At 39.7% G+C, this 17,835-nt stretch overlaps 1 protein-coding gene across 1 annotated transcript; it reads right to left on the reverse strand.

Moving 5' to 3' along the window:
* Positions 1–1,679: 1,679 nt before the first annotated feature.
* On the reverse strand, positions 1,680–12,947 carry ndfip2 (Nedd4 family interacting protein 2). Its single transcript, XM_080053276.1, has 8 exons — positions 12,728–12,947; positions 9,693–9,951; positions 8,655–8,785; positions 7,891–7,978; positions 7,321–7,445; positions 6,579–6,645; positions 6,356–6,465; positions 1,680–3,901 (listed from the first exon to the last, which is right to left on the reverse strand). Exons 1-7 carry the CDS (start codon positions 12,752–12,754, stop codon positions 6,362–6,364), a joined length of 801 nt encoding a protein of 266 aa, XP_079909402.1. The 5' UTR covers positions 12,755–12,947; the 3' UTR covers positions 1,680–3,901; positions 6,356–6,361.
* Positions 12,948–17,835: the final 4,888 nt, after the last annotated feature.

Below are 17,835 nucleotides of genomic sequence, written 5' to 3' on the forward strand. Positions count from 1 at the left end.
GTGGGGTTACCCAGGGAGTGTTGCATTCTAGAACTTTGTAGAACTTTCTTGATGATGTCACATTACACACTGCACCTTTAAACACACGTCCACTGCTACATTTAAAAAAAGCTCGACGTTACTCCGTGGTTTTCCACAAACTTTCCGGATAAAATCCAAACAGCCACCTGCCTCGCGCACTTCATCCGAATACTGTGACGTATTTCCTTTTGTGGATAAAACGGAAATCACAGGCTCTGCACTTTTTATTTTTTTAAACAAAGTTTCCCAAATACGAACAAAACAGCATTTATATTAAACTGTACTGTGTAGGTAGGCTATGTATCTTCACATTTAAAAACATATTATAAGCAGCATACTCGATAAATACAATGAACTAAGAACCAACTTGTCATAAAATAAGAATATACAATAAGTTGAAATTAATTTAAAAAATACATTAAAATCGTATCTTAATTAAATCGGTTGAAGTGAGTTTGGGGGGGGGGGGGGGGGACTTTTATTAATATATAATTCCACTCTTTTTAAGGACAAAAAGTATTTTAGTGGCTAGTGAGGTGCTGGCGCCATCACCTGGACGTCTCTGAGAATTTTAATTTTATTTAGAAGTTTATTGAGCAGGGAAAAATACATTGTACATAGTACCTACAGGCCAACAGTTAATTCATAGCTGTTAGACCATTCCGATACTACTTTACAATAACTTACAGGCAGCACTGTTGCCACACACACACACACAGTGAAGAGAGCAACACCTGAGACACAAATAAACAACAGTAATGAAAGGACACCATGCAGATAAATAATGTATAGATAAATAGTATCTCAAACCACACACGCACACATACACACACACAAACATTCATTTAGGAATATATCGATACTTAGACCTGAAGATTTTTATAGATAATTAAAATGTCTGCCCATCAAAGACGGAAGAGCCATTCAAATTAAATGGTTCCCCCCTCACCACTGGTTCTGGACTCCTAGCCTTACACTATATAAATAGTATTCAGGTGAGGTGTTCCTTTGCCATTATCTTGCTAAACTTAAATTGAATATGTTGGATTTTAGTTCAGATGAAATAAGCAAATTTCTACGCTAAAAAAATAAAAAGAAGCTGAATCTTGTCGGTAAAAGAGGATAAGATGACCTATGAGTGTTCAGAGTTCAGGGGGTCATACATTGTTATACATTTTTTATTTTCTTTCTTCAGTTGGATTGAGGCATTCTCAAGAGCTTTGAACCAAGACTAAAGACCCAAGTATTCAGCACCATCTAGGGGTAACCAACACAGTGCCCGCGGGCACCAGGTAGCCCGCAAGGACCATATGAGGCGCCCTCAGGCCTGTTCTAAAAATAGCATAATAATCTGTTTCCCACATTTTTTAAGTCATTGTTGATAATTATTGTGAGAAATCATTAACATGATCAGTGTCTTCACATAGATGAGTATCATTAATCATTAATACTAATATATAACTAAAGGCAAACTGAGCAAATTTGTTATTTCAGAAGAGTGTATCAAACTGGGTGCCCTTCGTATGACTCAGTATCCTTGAAGTATCCCTCAGGTTCAAAAAGGTTGGTGACCCCTGGGTGGATACAATCTTCTATAAAAAAGGTAACCAAATGTGTATGTGAAAAAAAAACAAAAAACATAATGCAACATCAAATTTAGCTGGCAGGCTTTTGAACTTTATTGGCATTTTTGCAAGACATCGCGTGTCAATGTAATTCCAGTTCCGATCAATGCATAACAACTGTTTGAGAAGATGTTACGAGCATTATCATTTAAGACAAAAAACAAATATGGCTGCCGTCTTGATTTTTTTTTTCTTCGTTTATTTACAAACAAACAAAATATATTTGCACTAGATGAATTCTAATATTAGCCCACTCATTGACATGGACAAATCATGCAGCAGAGCTTTAATTATTTGCAAAGATCTTGATATTGCTCAAAGAGGCTTAAAGTGGGATATGACCCGAGTCCATAGAAGAAAAGCATATTTGTTGCTGCCTGTTGGACAACACTTCAGCTGTCACAGTTTAGGCCAAAAAGCGATGAAAACAAGACACACGATAACAACATAATCATTCTGAAAAATTAAAAGTGCAAAAGGCAAAATGATCCATTTGGGATGATTTAAGAAATTCCAGTTAAAAACTTGGATGGCTAAAATAACATGTTCTTTTTTCTTCTTCTTCTTCTTTTCTCGACCCCACCACACCAAGTTAAGCAGATTCTCAATTCATACTATACAGAAGTTTCTTCAAAGTGCAAACATTACGAATTGGCATAAGCTGGTATATACATTCCATTTTTCTGGATGACAAAATTAATCTAAAAAGCATGTTTGTTTCTCTTGTCCTTTCCAAGACGGCGCTCCCTGCCCTCATCACTGTTGAATGTAATTGTTTTCCCGTACGTTAGTTTCACCACCACAAATAAGAATCTTATATCAATTATATGTATATTTGGGTTCTCTAAGTCATGCTCAACATGCAGAACCAGTCACATTTCAATTGTTTTTTTTATTGCATTGCAATTTCTTACTATTATATCATTTTCATACTTGTAATTCAAATTGATTTGTTGGCACTAAGGTGTGTATGGCACAACCACACACCTCATTCACTTCCGCTGTACAGCTAGTTTAATGAGCACCTAAGCTTTTACTAAAATAAACTATTTAGACTACAGCTTTCCGTTATCGCAGAATTTAACATCCACCTGTTTCGTGGCCTAAAAAACACCAAAGATAGCTTATATAGGGACCATTTTTACCAGACAGATTTTGGCAACCGGTGTGGAGTAAGTAGGCGTAGGAAAAAAAAAAAAAAAAAGCAAGTGTACATCATGTTTTATACGTGAATTGGGTGATCTGTTGAGAGACACCGATTCTCGAGAAGGTATTTTCTTTTTTTCAGTCGAGAACCAGCGATTCTGTTTTGGTTTTCGGTAGTTACGCAGGCCGTTTTGAAAAGGACTAAAATGCCAACCAGTGCTGCAGTGGTAAATGTCACTCTACCTTGAAGGATTTTTATTTTTTTTACTGCATAGGTTTTTAGTTCAACGAAGATCCAAGGAATAGAATAAAATAGACAACGAAGATGTGTTTTTTGTCAATTATTTCAACCAATTCCTGGTTATTTCCTTCTTCATAAAATTTAGTTTAAAAAACGCATGAAAATGCACCATGGTCTGTGATATGTCAACTAATCCATCCTGGTTTCTTATTATGATGTTAGTAGGATGCACTTTGTCAAACTTAAAGTAAGCACCACGCCGTATTACATTACAGTTAAAGTAAGACTTAAGTGTGCAGTGAACAAAGTAGCATGGCAAAACTAGAGTGGGAGCTGCTTAAAGAGACATTGTATTGTGCGACAGGTCGGAGCGCCGTATGCGTAACAGGACTGCACTCACATTCCAAATCCTCACTTAATCTTTGCGGCAAAAGTCCGATACAAATTTTAATATTTGATTTCTCATTTTGGACCAACCGAGGTCACACGGTATATCTCAAAAAGCACTCCCTCTTTCGGGCGACATAACACATATGGGTTATTTTTCCACCACACAATCCCGGAGCAGATTGTGTCGGACATTTTGAATCAAACAGGAAATGAAAAACAAGTAAAACAAAAGGCAGAGAAAGGAGGATCTGAGAATCAAAGACTTGTTTACACGGCTCGGGTTCAGAAGCAGTGGGGTGGGGAGGCTTCAGAACCAGTCGTGTTATGCTTTTTAAAATGGAGACTTTGTGTCCCTACTTCATTCTTTCATTTGCCTTCCCCGTCTCCTCTCTTCACTGCAAGTCCTCCTTGCACAGGTCATTCGAGGCGGGAGGGAAGGAACTTCACATTGACAAAGGAATGGTGGTGGTGCAGAAACCTGTTGGGGTTGGGACAAGTGAAGAAAATTCAAGACTTTTTTAATGCCAATTAAATTCAATTGAACACCAATGTCAGGCCATACTGGCAAAAGTAGAAAGGATATAATCGAAATTGACACATCTTAAAAAAGGTACTTTTAATAAAGAATAATTATTATCTGTATGTCTTATCTTAATATTTATGTGGGGTTCATATTGAAAAACTTTATATTCATTTGCTAGTGTGTGCATCTTACGTTGGCCTCATTTCTGCTGTTTTGGTTTGAAAATAGTGTGTGAAGCAAGCTATCAGTGGCCCATGAATGCAACCTCAATGACTTCCCTCGTCTTGCACCCTTGGCAAGCGGAGCGAGGTATGATTGTTGCGATTGTGTCTTGTGGTGGCGGCAATGCTTTTTTTTGGCTGTGTATTCTCTATTCCCTATTCTTTAAAGCGGACCTATGATGCTTTTTGACTTTTATGACCTATAAACGTTGTTATGATGATTCATAGTCATGCTTAACCATACTAAATTATCAAATAATGACTTACATGCATTTCGACGTATTCCCCGCTGACCGTCTGGGGTGTCTGTGCAGAGCACTAAACACTATTCTAGCCAGTCGAGAAGTCACGTGTTCAAAGCGGTCTACCCTTCCGTAACTTTGTGACGTCGCATGTAACTTTGTGAAGTCACCATGCGGATGTTTCCATGTATGGTAATGCTGTCACTTCCCTGTTCGCGTCTGCCTCGCGCCCTTATAGGTCCATGCTCGCGCTTCCCGCCACTGAAAGTGTTCCGGAAGGAAGGTAACCAATCACAACGGAGTGGGGTTTGCAGGAGGGGGGGGGGGGGAGGGGGGGAGCGGAGATGGCCGATCACAGGCGGAGGGAGCGGAGATTGCCGAAGCACACACACTCAAGTGTTGACAGGACGTGCTGGATCGCCAAAATAAGAGAAAGAGCTTCCCGAAAATCTACATAGTTTTTTGTGATGTGATTCGTGTCAGATTGCTCTATAGCAGTGTAAAACAAGAAATTAAGACCAGAAAAGTAGTATAATAGGTCCTCTTTAATGTCTTTTTCTCTCTATTCTAGTCATCCGGACCTGCTTGGGGCTGGTACCGCTCCGGGGCCTGCTCTCTGGCGGTTTGGTTGGCCTCGTTAGTCTGCGCCCGAGTACCCTGGTCTGACCGGTGCATAAGTGTCCTGCTGACGCAAACATTGTAACTGATAATGACTGTAATATATATTCACGCATTTCTCTAACATTGTGTTTCTTTGTTTATCTTCCACCATCTCCTTCTCAGTCTTCCAAGCTTTAGTCTCCCCCTGCTACTAGTGCCTGATTGACCCATGGCTCGGCAGGATAGTCCTCGTTCTACTCTCATGCCTGTTCACTCTCTATGTTCACTTCGCTCATTGGTTCTCTGTCTGCCCTCTTCCAGGTTTCCTTGGTGGAGACGAAATGTAGTGGATCAGGCCTCTCCTGTGGAAGCATCTCAAGTCCTCCTGCATCCACACTACTCCTATTTTATTTTATAGTATCGGCATGTAAACATTTAGTCAATGATGAATTCCGTTGTGATTTTCTATGGTTCCTTTCTGTACACGAGACATCCACTGCATGCCGACCGTCCTGGTTTCTATATTGTGCAGACATGTGTTTGTCTCATATATTTATTTTCTGTAGTCTACTGAAATGATACTACTTGAATGTAGTGAATTTTGTAAAAGGCTGTCAGATGTTTTAAGCTGCTTAATAATAATAATAATAATAATAATAATAATAATAATAATAATAATAATAATGGATTGGATTTATATAACGCTTTTCTAGGCACTCAAAGCGCTTAATGCACAAATAGAAATATTATCCTGTTTCTTTTTCTTTATTTTGTGAACTTGGAAATTGAACGGCACGGACAAGTGTTGACGACAATACAAACATGTTGTGTTTATTCTTAAACCTGCAGTGTGTAGAATTTTGGGTTTTATTTCCTAGCAGGAATTTTGTAGAAAATAATTATAATATCCATAAGTACATTTAATTTAGTGCATAATAGCTGAATTTTTTTTTTTATTATTATTTTTTCCCTTAGAAAGGGTCTCATATATGTCCATATTTCTGCATATCTTGGACCAAGGCCTAGTGCAGCCATCTTGAAAGTGTCATAGTTGGAATGTCATCAGGTGCATTGTTTAAAATTTAGAATTGTTCTTGTCCTTGAAGGCCACTGTAGCTTCTGTTATTATTCGAAAGGGTTGGGGTTACCCAGGGAGCGATGCATTCTATAACTTTGTAGAACTTTCTTGATGATGTCATATTACACACTGTACCTTTAAGTTTTTACGGCGCTATGGTCTTAATGATGATGATTCCTTGTGTGATGCGCCACAATGGAATGTGCCGCAATAAAAAGTTGCTTTTACCCTGAAAACCCCAAGGGCTTCAGAAAAGATTTGACTTTACCTTTTTTTAGTAGAGAAAGAAGAGGCGTGTCCGATGAGAGGTGGCCATATTCTCCGACATGTTGCGCACTTTTAGGTAGTTCACGAATCCCCTGAAGAAGAGCAGGAGGCCTGTTGGAAGGGAAAAAGGACAGGTCTCAGCGTGAGAAATCAGCCAAAAATAATAATGCAAAGACTTAAGGATTGTCCACAACACTATTTACAGTTACAATATATACACTCACCGAGCAACAGGAAGATCCACCACAGCCAGTATTGACCGTTAAAGTAGCCGGTGAAGTAGTCAGAGAACTGTGTCACAGAAGAAGACAAATTATATGATTTTCCATAATTTTAAGTTAACAGTAATATATTCTTACTGATGCTATATTTAGAATATGCGATGACCCCCCCCCCCCCAATCACCCACCCCTTTTCCATCAAATGTTTGTGTTATCTGTCCTATATATTCAGGCCAATACAGTCACTTAGGCATGGGACGATAACCGGTACCGAGGTATGAAAAAGTCAAGGTTTCAATACAGCCATTATCTCTGTCATACCGTTCTTAGGTACTAGAACACAAAGGGTATTTAAACATACAAGTTCATTAAATGTTCAGAATATCGCTGCATCATAACCACTTGTACTAGAAGAGAAATGTGTACAGAGTGAGCGTGTCTCTAAAAACCTTGTTGAAAACACTTGAGGACTGCTTTTTATTTCAATTTTGATTAAAATAATTAAATTATTGTCTATCATACACGTTTAATTATGTTCAGAATATTCTACATGGTTTTTAAAAAATGTAAAGTTTGTGTTCAGCGCCACAAAATGTTTTTTTTACCGTGACATTTCAAAATAACACATTTGAGAGCTGTATTAGCAATACCGTGAAACTGTGGAATTTTTGCAAAAGGTTACCATACCGGCCCATGCCTACGGTCACTAACATACTGTATTAACTGAGGGTCGGTCGTTACGTACCCTGACAATGAGAATCCACTTGATGAGGGAGAGGCCAAAGCCGCAGATGGCGCCGTAGCGACCTGCGATGGTGTTGGTCAGACAGAACGACAGGCAGAACCCGATCCAGTTAAACAGGAAGGCCACTAGAGAGGGACAAACACACAAGATACTTGCTCAAAAAACAACAACAAAATTGTAAAAATTAAAAATTATTTAATATGTACAATACTACATTCATTTTGGATTTTTTTTTTGCAAAAGATTACTTTGAAAATGGCAGTAGATATTTTCAAAATGAAAGCACTAGTAATGTATGGTGGATAAGTTTTAGAGATGGCCGTTGATAAGGACGATTTAGAGATAAAGGCAAACAAGATGATCATCTTAATGGTTGTCTCCGTTTGACTGTGAAAACAAAAGTACGTTTTATCTGCCACCACAGAGGAAAAACGTTAGCACCTTTTGTCAGCAAAAAAGACAATCTAGCAGGAGCACATAAAAATACCAAAAAGCGCTCCAAGAAATGTTTCAGTTGTTGATTGTACTGCTAACTGTAACACTGTAGCTTTAAGGGGGAGACTGGCTTACTGAAAAAGGCCAACATGAAGATTCCATCGTTGCCAACTCGAAGCTGGTCGGCGTCACTGAAATCGTCTCTGGGAGGGAATTCATCATCCTAACATGGACACAGACACACAATATAATCCCATGAATATATGGCAAACAAGTGAACCATAAACAGACTTACTTTTTAATGCCACTTAAAATGAAAATCAATGCCAACGTCAGGCCATACCGGCAAATGTAGGGTGGATTTAATTCTGATGCATCTTCAGGTACTTTTAATAAAGAAAATGTAATATAAACTTACATTGATAACAATACCTTTGTGAAGTATGTGAATGCTCTTTAAAAGGTGCACTATGTAACTTTCAGTGTGTCAGAGAGGTGAACATTTTATATAATGTTAAACATAAACTTCCTGAAAGGAAAATGTGATCCCTGGAACACTGTTTGAAGTTTGAACACTTAGAACACAGTGTTTACAGCAGCAGGGCCCACCGTTTTGTTTAGAAAAATATTCTAGTCTTATGTTTGGTTCCAGGTTCCTCAAAATAATTTAGTTTTGATTTAGGATGATAGAATTATTCAATACTAAGAATTACATGTAGAGTAAATATGTTTTGTAAACTAACTACATGCTCCGTGAATGTAAACAAATCCCCTTCCTCTGAAACTGTATAAACTCACATTGATACACTGTAACAATACCTTGTTAATGGTGTGTGTGTGTGTGTGTGTGTGTGTGTGTGTGTGTGTGTGTGTGTGTGTGTGTGTGTATTAGTCCTTACCCGTGGCATTACATCCACGGTGGACACAGCCATAGCGGCGGCTTTGGCCTTCTCTGCTTCGTCGTAAGTGGGCAGTGATGTGGCGACGCTGTAGGGCGGAGGGACTGGGAAGTCGCTGCCATAACTAGTCTCTGTGGGGAATCAGCAGGAAAGGAAAATATTTGGTTCCCAAGTAAAAGGAAAATGAAGGCGGCGTCGAGTGTCTGCCAATGATGTGGTAGTGCTGTCATGGAAATCAATGCTGACTCATGAGTGAAGACAAGTCTAAAAAACTGCTACAAAAACACAGATGTCGCTACTTTTAGGAAGCCACACTGAGGGAAAAATATAGTCACTGTCTTGAAAATGTACAATTTAGGGCGCTCCGGTGGCGTAGTGGATAGAGCGTGTACCATATTGGCTCCGGCCTTCGTTGCAGTGGTCGCGGCCTTACTGCATGTCATCCCCCCTCTCTCTCTGTCTCCCCATTTCAACTCTGTACTATCTAATAAAGCTTGAAAATGCCAAAAAAAAATCTTAAAAAAATAAAAAAATAATAAAATGTACAATTCAAAAGGTCAGCGATTCTGGAGAATGCTTGTTGTCAAAATCAGTGTATCTCCAAAAGGATCTGCTCCCTGTATATACTGTGTGTTCGCTGAATAAAAAAATCCATTCGTAGGGTCTGTAAACGGGCATGTTGCTGGCTACAGTGGGGCCCCCTTTGTAGACATACAATTTGTTTACATACCTGTTAACAGAGCCTAGGCTGTGTATTTACACCGGATTATTTTTTTTACAGCGCACATACAATACGGACAGGTAGCCGATTGTGCGGAGTAACGGTGTCACAATCTCGTGTTGCTTCCAAAATGACTGGATAATGTTACGTTCATATTGAAAATAAATGATTTAAATTTGACAATATTTTGTTTGCGGTACATCTTTTGAAATAAGAATAGTGACACCCCTAGTGAGGAGAAGTGTTTTCCAGAATCGCTGACTTTGTAGAGACAAATTCAATCAAACACAAACCCAGATTCCGTTTCCTATACATACCGGGTGCTGCGGTTGCTCCCAGCTCAATGGAGGCGTATGGAGGTGGTGGTGCCTCCATCGCGTCCTCCCCCTCCTGAGTGCCCGAACACGATGCCTCTGCTGGGGCATGATGAGCAGAGCTGGTGCCCCCAGGCTGCAGGCTCTGGTCCTGGCTATAGCCCGATGTGCTGGCCCGGGCCTGGGCAGAAGTGCACGGCTGCTGCTGCTGCTGCTGCTCACTGGTGGAGGCCTCGGAAGAGTCGTCTTCATCATTGTGGAACTGGATGGAGGAGGTAGAGAGAGGAAGAGAGAGACAGGAAGAGAGAGAGAGGGAATTGGCAAAAAGCAAGATCAGCTGATGATCAAACGGTCAAAAAAGTGAGGGTGTGAGGGAATGCTCAGTGTTCAAAAACTGGCCTTGTGCTTTTCCACTAGGCAGAATGGCAACTATGTAAAGAAGACATGAGGGAGTGATTATGTAACACATTTTCCCATACAAAGTGGACAGTCAAGATCCTATTAATAAGGACACATTACTGCAAAGTGTGTTATAAATATACATTTTTAAAGGTTAAGATTAACAAGCAATACTTTTTTACTATAGACCTTTTTCAGCCATAGCAGTTAATGTATTCATATTGAATAGTTACCTCGCTATGTTTTTGTTGCCGTTTACTAATTCAATCTCCTCAAATCGCATCAGAGCTGTATTTTTGTTTACCCATAATGCAACGTGAACCCTTCCTATTGCCTCGACTTGCAACTGGTTTGTATTGTGACACAGCCACAGGATTACAACATACATAACCTGCATTTTGGAAGTAGTATGTCGCCCCGGTTACTCAAGTTTGCAACCGACAAAATGTCAGACAGGTGGTGAGGTTAGGAGACTGACCAAACAGCCAAACACCTTCTGAAATGACAGAGGGGGCGGGGGGGGGTGGTGAAATCTGGGCAGGCTCTTTTGTGACTTCCAATGGAGTGCCCTTGAGAAAGTTAACTACACCCAGTCACAGCCTTAAACAACACTTAGCCGCGCAATCTTATGCTAGGACGATGACAAAGCTGCAACTGACGTTAGCAAATTACAACTTTCTTTTGTTTTTTTTGTAATCATGCAATATCAAGTCCAAAATAAGGTGTAGGTTATATGATCTGTTCAATGGCACGTCACCTTGAGGATAATACTAAGTAAAGGTTTACTCAAGCTCTGTCAATGTGGCCCAGCGAGTACAGCTTGTTAACAAGGCGTAGTACACATTCCTCAATGACGTTAAGTGAAAAATCCACGAGTGACGGCAGTGAAGAGTGCATACAATATGTCAGGGTGACGCAGTGCACTGTTTTGCAAAGAAAGGAAGTAACCGAAAAATGCTTGCTTTTGTTTTGACAACAAGTTTAGGTCTGAAGCTATTTATTCAGAAGCTATCAATTCAAATCATCGCCGGTATAACTATGTTTAATAGGTTACAGTGTCGCAAACAAGGTAACGCCTTAAATCTTTAACATTATCGCACGACAGACTGATCTTAAAAAAATTAATAACTCACAGGTGAGGTGACTAATAAATAATAACAGGAGATAATATGCTCGATTACATTTACAATCACTGGGCCATTGTTTACACAGAAATACAGTCACAGGTGAAAGATTATTTTGGTTGGGTTGACATGCAGCAGGGACAGTGAGTGAATGAGTGAGCTGACAACTGGCTGAGAATCAAGGACAGAGCATAACGCACACCCCCCCCCCCCCCTCCCCTTTTACACACACACACACTATCGTATTATATAAGATCTTAACAACATAACAGCAAAGCCTCCGACCTTGTATGTCCAAATAATAACCCCCCCCTCCCCCCTAGAGAGCAAAAAGGAATTTCCAGTGTGTATGTGAAGGCATATAATGAAATAAAGATGGCGTGGTCTGCTGCACACATGGTTAAATTAGCCTACTTTTTGTACAATTATTCAACACATAGCCTACATGATACAGGGCACTGAAAAGCAGAACACTGTATTACTGTAGGGCTTACTGTTAGTTTCACACACACAAAAAAACGTTGTACTTTGACCAGCCTCGTGCACACACACAACTGTGATTTGTTTAGGCTCCTATTGAGTCTTGTGGGATTATCACTCGCATATCCAATCACCACAGGCATCCGAGCACAAAGCCCACTTTATCTGAAAAAGTGGGCATTACTGTTAACAACATCTCAGTCTCAGCCCCGCTTGCTGTAACTTTCCACGGCTTGAATTACACTTTGAAAAGACACAATAATAACGTCCCACCTATTAAATGCACATATCCTCGACACATTGTGACGTTTTCAAAATGTAGGCTAGTTTTAACTCAACATCAAACATTGCTATTGACTAGGGAAACCGTTCACACCTATGGAGAATAACACTGAATTATTGTATAACAAGGCGAGATAGCAGTCATAACTTGGTAAAGTTACTTGGTTATTAATGGAATACACTTCACGTGACTCTTACTAACCTTTTGGACTCAAATACTTCACCCGTCCGTCCGACTCATTAGTTAAAAAAATATTTGGCTGAGTGGCCTAAAAACTTTAAGCCACATTAGATATTAGCCATTAAATTCCCCTACTAAAGCTAATTTACATCTAGTAGCTCAGCTTATCCAAAGCCGTGTAACTTAACATGGGTGTTCATACTAAGCACGTGAAGATATGATATCTAATACTATGTTTATTAATGTGGAACCTGCTTCCAAGGCCTACAAGAATAAACATTGGCTGGCTACGCTAACGTTAGCATGGCCGATGCGGAAGTGCTTCCTGAGGCTAGCTGTCAAAACAAAACAATTCGAGGAAATAAATAGTGACAAAATGCTACAGAAGTGGCTATTCAGAGGCCAAAATAGTATGTTTATCTTTTGTGTCGACTTCATATGTTTCATTCTACTTATATTGTTAAACTGTAGCGATGCCTGTAATATAAGCGAGGCCCTGTTTCCTGTGAAAGACAGGCCGAGTTCCCGGAGCAACCACACGGTGTTTCGATCTCCCTCCGCCCGCTACTCACCACTTGGTATCGGCTCGCTGGATCCATCCTGACGAGGTTCAGCTGGCGGGCCAAGGCCAGCCGACGGAACTGGGGTTAGAAATCTACCTAGGCTATTTGTTACTCCAGACTCTTTGTCAGATCTAGGAGACACTTTCTTAATCAGCGTATAGAGAATAGAACAGACGGATACCAGAAATGGCTGCACTCGCTCCGGAAAATACCGTTGTGGGTAAAACCAAGTTGATCAACAGTGTCAAGCTCGTCCTACTACAAGCTCAAACTTCCGACCAAGTATTTCAAATTAAAATATGCACAGGTGTGTATGCGTACAAATGTTTTGAGTAATAGAATAAATGCCAAAAGTTATACTTACTTAGTAGCCTAATAACAGGCAGGTCTACAAGTATTTTCAGCACTATGAAGCTCTATGAGCAGTCTATATGGAAGGTGATGTAGGCCTTTGGCTGCATAAAGGCTAGGTTATTATTGCTTACATGAAAAGGCTATATATTTTAATTGTATTGCTTACTATTGCTTTTTCTTTGTTTTTCTTTACTTGTTCGAAATAAAACATGTTCAATTCAATTCAATTCAATGTGTTAATAAATTGGCTACAATATTTTGGTGTATATTTAATTTGATTATGATGTCTTCTTTTTTCGTATAACTTTTTTAGGTGTTTTTTTATTATCTTTGTGAAAACCTGCTCTCTCAATATAATTGTGAAGTGGTCTGCTAGAAAAAAAAATCCTGTTTTATTTTGAAGGTGGCATCGCCATATTTCTATTTTTAAGTGTGACTCTGCCCGACTTCATGCTGAAGGGTTGCCCACGGATTTCCGCGGATTGAGAAAGCACGATGACGCAATTGCATCGAATTGCATTCAAACATAAAAAATAAAATGGTCCATTAGGTGGAGCCAAAGCACTCTTATATCACCAATCCACCAGGGGTTGCATTCAATGCTGTTTCAATTCATAAAAAAGAAAAGAAAACCCTAATTGGTGTGTCAGAAAAAATAAATAATAATTCCTATAGGCTACATTACCCAGATTAATTTCTATTATAAAGCATTACCTGTTTTTTTCCCAACTGTAAATTATTAAAGACACCAGCAGAAATAGGCCGAGGACAGACGAAAGACCAATGCTCTCTTTAGACTAGGAGAGATATCACCAGGTGCTTCAAAGTTGGAAAGTCAATTAATGAAAGGTATACACATTAAAGGTGCACTGTGTCACTTTGGGTGTGTCAGAGAAGTGGACATTTTCTAAGGTATATTCTCATAACTGAGTAAACAAACATTCCTCACAGGAAAGTGTAATCCCTGGAACACTGTTTGAAGTTAGAAAGCTTCCTGAACAAGTCACTGTTAAACTGTTCTTTATAGCAGCAGGGCCCACAGCTTGGTTTACAAACATATTCTAGTCTTACCTTTGGTTCGAGGTGCCTCAAAACAATTTAGTTTTGATAAATGATGCTAGAATTATTAAAAACTAAGAAAATAGTGAACATTCATTTGATCAACTAACTGCAGGCCCTGCAAATGTTAACAAATCCCCTTCCCTTAAACCTGCATTGTGTAGAATTTTGGGTTTTATTTCCTAGAAGATTTAGTAGAAAATAATTATAATATCCATAAGTACGTTTAATTTAGTGCATAATAGCTGATTTTTTTTTTTAGAATTATTATTTTATTCCTTAGAAAGGGTCTCATATATGTCCATATTTCTCCATACTTTGGACCAAGGCCTTGTCACCGCCATTTTGGAAGTGTCATAGTTGGAATGTCATCAGGTGGATTGTTTAAAATTTAGAATTGTTCTTGTCCTTGAAGGCCACTGTAGCTTCTGTTATTATCCGAAAGGGGTGGGGTTATTCAGGGAGCGTTGCATTCTAGAACTTTCTAGAACTTACTTGATGATGTCATATTACACACTGCACCTTTAAAACTGCATAGTGCACCTTTAAGGCTCCCTTTGAACTGACATTTTTGTGGTGAACTTCAGCATTGTAGATTTAGAGCTAGTGTAACTCTTTTTTTATTCCACCTTCGCCAATGTACAAATTCAAGTCTCTCACCTTCAGTATCTTCTACAAGAAACTTTTCCGAGACGAGACGGTGTGGATCCTCTGGCAGCATCTGAAGTCTTCCTGCACTTTACTTAGTATTACCATGTAATCACCTGGTCAATGATCAAATTCCTTCGTGATTTTCTCTACTTATGACATCTATTGCAGTATGTCCGTCCTGGGAGAGGGATCCCTTACTCTGTCGACTCTCCTTGAGATTTCTTCAATTATTATTTTTTTAATCCCGGTAAAGGGTTTTTACTGGGAGTTTTTTCTCAGCCGAGCTAAGGGTGTAAGGGCAGGGTGTCATATTGTATTATATTGTATAATGTATGAAATGTAAAGCCCACTGAGACAAATGCATTTGTGATTTTGGGCTATACAAATAAAACTGATTTGATTTGATTTGATTTCCAATATAGCCCCTTGGTGATAACTTATTTTTCTGCTTACAGAGCATGTGTAACACCATAGAAAGCAGCAGGGCCTCTTTAACACACAGACCTGCAGAGTTAAAATAACCTCATGGGTTTGGAGGGTATACCAGGTGATTGCACTCCGCAATATGTTGCCAACATTAAAAGTGCACTGTCGAGAAAGAACCAATACTGAGGCATTTCACAGTCAAGATAGTTTACTTTGTGTGTGTGCGCGTCAAGGATAAAAGCACAAAGTGGTTCAGAAATCCATTATGGATAGATAGACTCTAAAGTGATGGTATGGGATCCCTTAAGAAGCCCTATATACATACTCCTGTAAACACCTGCATTACATAAAGACCGAGAGCACTTGACAGCGGTATTTTTGCTTTTAGAAGAATATAGGAATGCTGACACCTTTACCTCACTCTCTTGTGTGATAAGAAGCTGTGTTCTGGTCCTCCTATCCTATCCTGCCCCCAGTCTATCGCTCTAATGCACTTAACCATTCCCCTTCAATTTGCCAAAAGCCGGGTTAAAGCCACCCTAAACACAGTGAACAATGAAACGCACAGCGAATTATCGATAAAAGGCTCTTCTTGAATTAAATATTAATCCCGTTCGCTAAGAAGGGGGATTACTGTGGTACATGTATCAGTTAAGCAGCGCCCTACAGAGAGAGAGAGAGAGAGAGAGAGAGAGAGAGAGAGAGAGAGAGAGAGAGAGAGAGAGCTGGGGGGAGACAGAGAGAGAGACAGAGTGAAATAGGTTAGAAAAAAAATTGACAAATACATGAGGTGTGATGCAAAACGTAAAATACAGATGGCATCTATTAATTACATGGCTGCATCATAATAGTGTGTTGCCCTTTGCAAAGCATTATGGGTAGTACTGAGAAGAGGACTTGGAATTCATTTGCCCAGCTGTTTCCCACTTTAAGAGCCCGCAATTGCACTTCACAACACATGTCAAGGACACACCTGAAAGCAGACATATGCACACCCACCCACCACTTACTCACCCACACACTCACACACACACCCACACACCCACACACACACTCCGGAGGTTGTTACTTGGCAACATCATTTCAAGGTAAAAAAGTGGGTGTCTCAGGCTCAATCGTATGCAGTGAGAGCTTCACTGGGTTTGACTGGAGGTGAGTGGTTTGTAAGAGGGACTTGACTGAATCGTGTATTACAGGGGGAAGACATCTGTTAGGCTATACGCTAGGATACAAGCAACGGTTGAATTGCCTCGCTTGCAGTGTATTTCAAGTGCGTCCATGTTTAATTAGTGTGGAAAATTTGCACTAGAGGAAGGCCGTTTTGAAAGTCTTGAATATATTTCCAACATGCTACATAACACATTCTCACAAAAAGGCTCATAAATATCTCTAGCATAAACAGTGAAATATATACGTGGGACTGTATGCAAAAGATTAGGGCTGGAAAGGGGGGTTAAAAAGGGGTCACACAACACAACACAACAGTCATCTTTAACTCTCCTGGTTAATGCCTCAGTAAAAAAAAAAAGATGAACAACATTTCCCAAGATGCATTTCAGCCAGAAGCAATCAAGACAATTCTATGATATGTGCCGTAATTGAAGAGTGTAAACATTAATAAGCAGAATCTTTGTCCATGAAATTGGCCCCTGTGCAGTGCAAACTACAAACAGGGAGTAATCAAACATGGCATAATTATGGCATCTATGGCTTTATTGACACGGGAAGGCTATAAGAATTGTCTTTTGAATATCTGTCAGTATGAGCTACAACAAGCAGCTGCTAATTGGCGAGAAATGTGGAAACGGGGAGTGTTAATCACACGTACACGCCCTTTAATGTGTGTCTGCCCATGAGTGTGTGGGTGTGTGAAACTGTGTTATTCTGGAGGAGGGGGGTACATGTAAACTGCTGCATATACTAACAGCCTCCAGCAGATGGCAGGAAACACAACCTTATTCTTAAAGATACTTATTAAAGGTGCTGTAAGCGGAATGGTTCTTTTAGCTAACTTCCTTTCAGTTACTGAAGTTAGCAGTCCCCTCGCTCGTCCCTACGTCACCACATTAATGCACTGCAGTCTTCAAGCAGCGAGTTATCTAGCATCATCTAAGATCCATAAGTGTGATAAAACATGATAAAAACCATCAAAACAGACATTGGGATTTTTTTTTACCTGCTCCGCCATTGTAGGCACATAAACATTCACCCATCTGTTGCTCTGGCGTGCACCGGCAGTGAGACCATGAGTGAGACGGGTTTCGGTTTGTAGCGTTCTCTCTCGTGATTGGGTAGACATTTCGGGATCCTCCAATAAGTTTATTTGCCGATTACATGCAGAGCAGCTGACAGAGATCGGCTTTATGAAACGCGCACATTATGTAAATTATCACTGTATGAATAAAGAGCGATTTAACACTTATATTAACATAAATAAACCGCTTACTTCACCTTTAAGCTAAATACAGTGATACTTCTCCACTGCACTATGCAGTTTCAGGGGAGGCTTTTGCAGGCTCTTCACATATGAAGAGCCTGCAAAACAGATATTTCTTTCTACATGTAATTCTTATTGAATCATTCATAAATCAAAACTAAATTATTTGAAAACCAAACGTAAGACTAGA

The sequence above is a fragment of the Ammodytes marinus genome (genome assembly GCF_949987685.1).
Source record: "Ammodytes marinus genome assembly, chromosome: 24".
Taxonomy (NCBI): domain Eukaryota; kingdom Metazoa; phylum Chordata; class Actinopteri; order Uranoscopiformes; family Ammodytidae; genus Ammodytes; species Ammodytes marinus.

What these genes read in the sequence shown, in the direction of transcription:
- ndfip2 (XM_080053276.1), bottom strand. Translation starts at nt 12,754, where the DNA reads ATGGATCCAGCGAGCCGATACCAAGTG. An exon ending in CAGCGAGCCGATACCAAGTG is followed by an intron (nt 9,952 to 12,727) that starts GTGAGTAGCGGG and finishes TCCTCCATCCAG; the next exon opens with TTCCACAATGATGAAGACGA. An exon ending in GTGGATCTTCCTGTTGCTCG is followed by an intron (nt 6,466 to 6,578) that starts GTGAGTGTATAT and finishes CCCTTCCAACAG; the next exon opens with GCCTCCTGCTCTTCTTCAGG.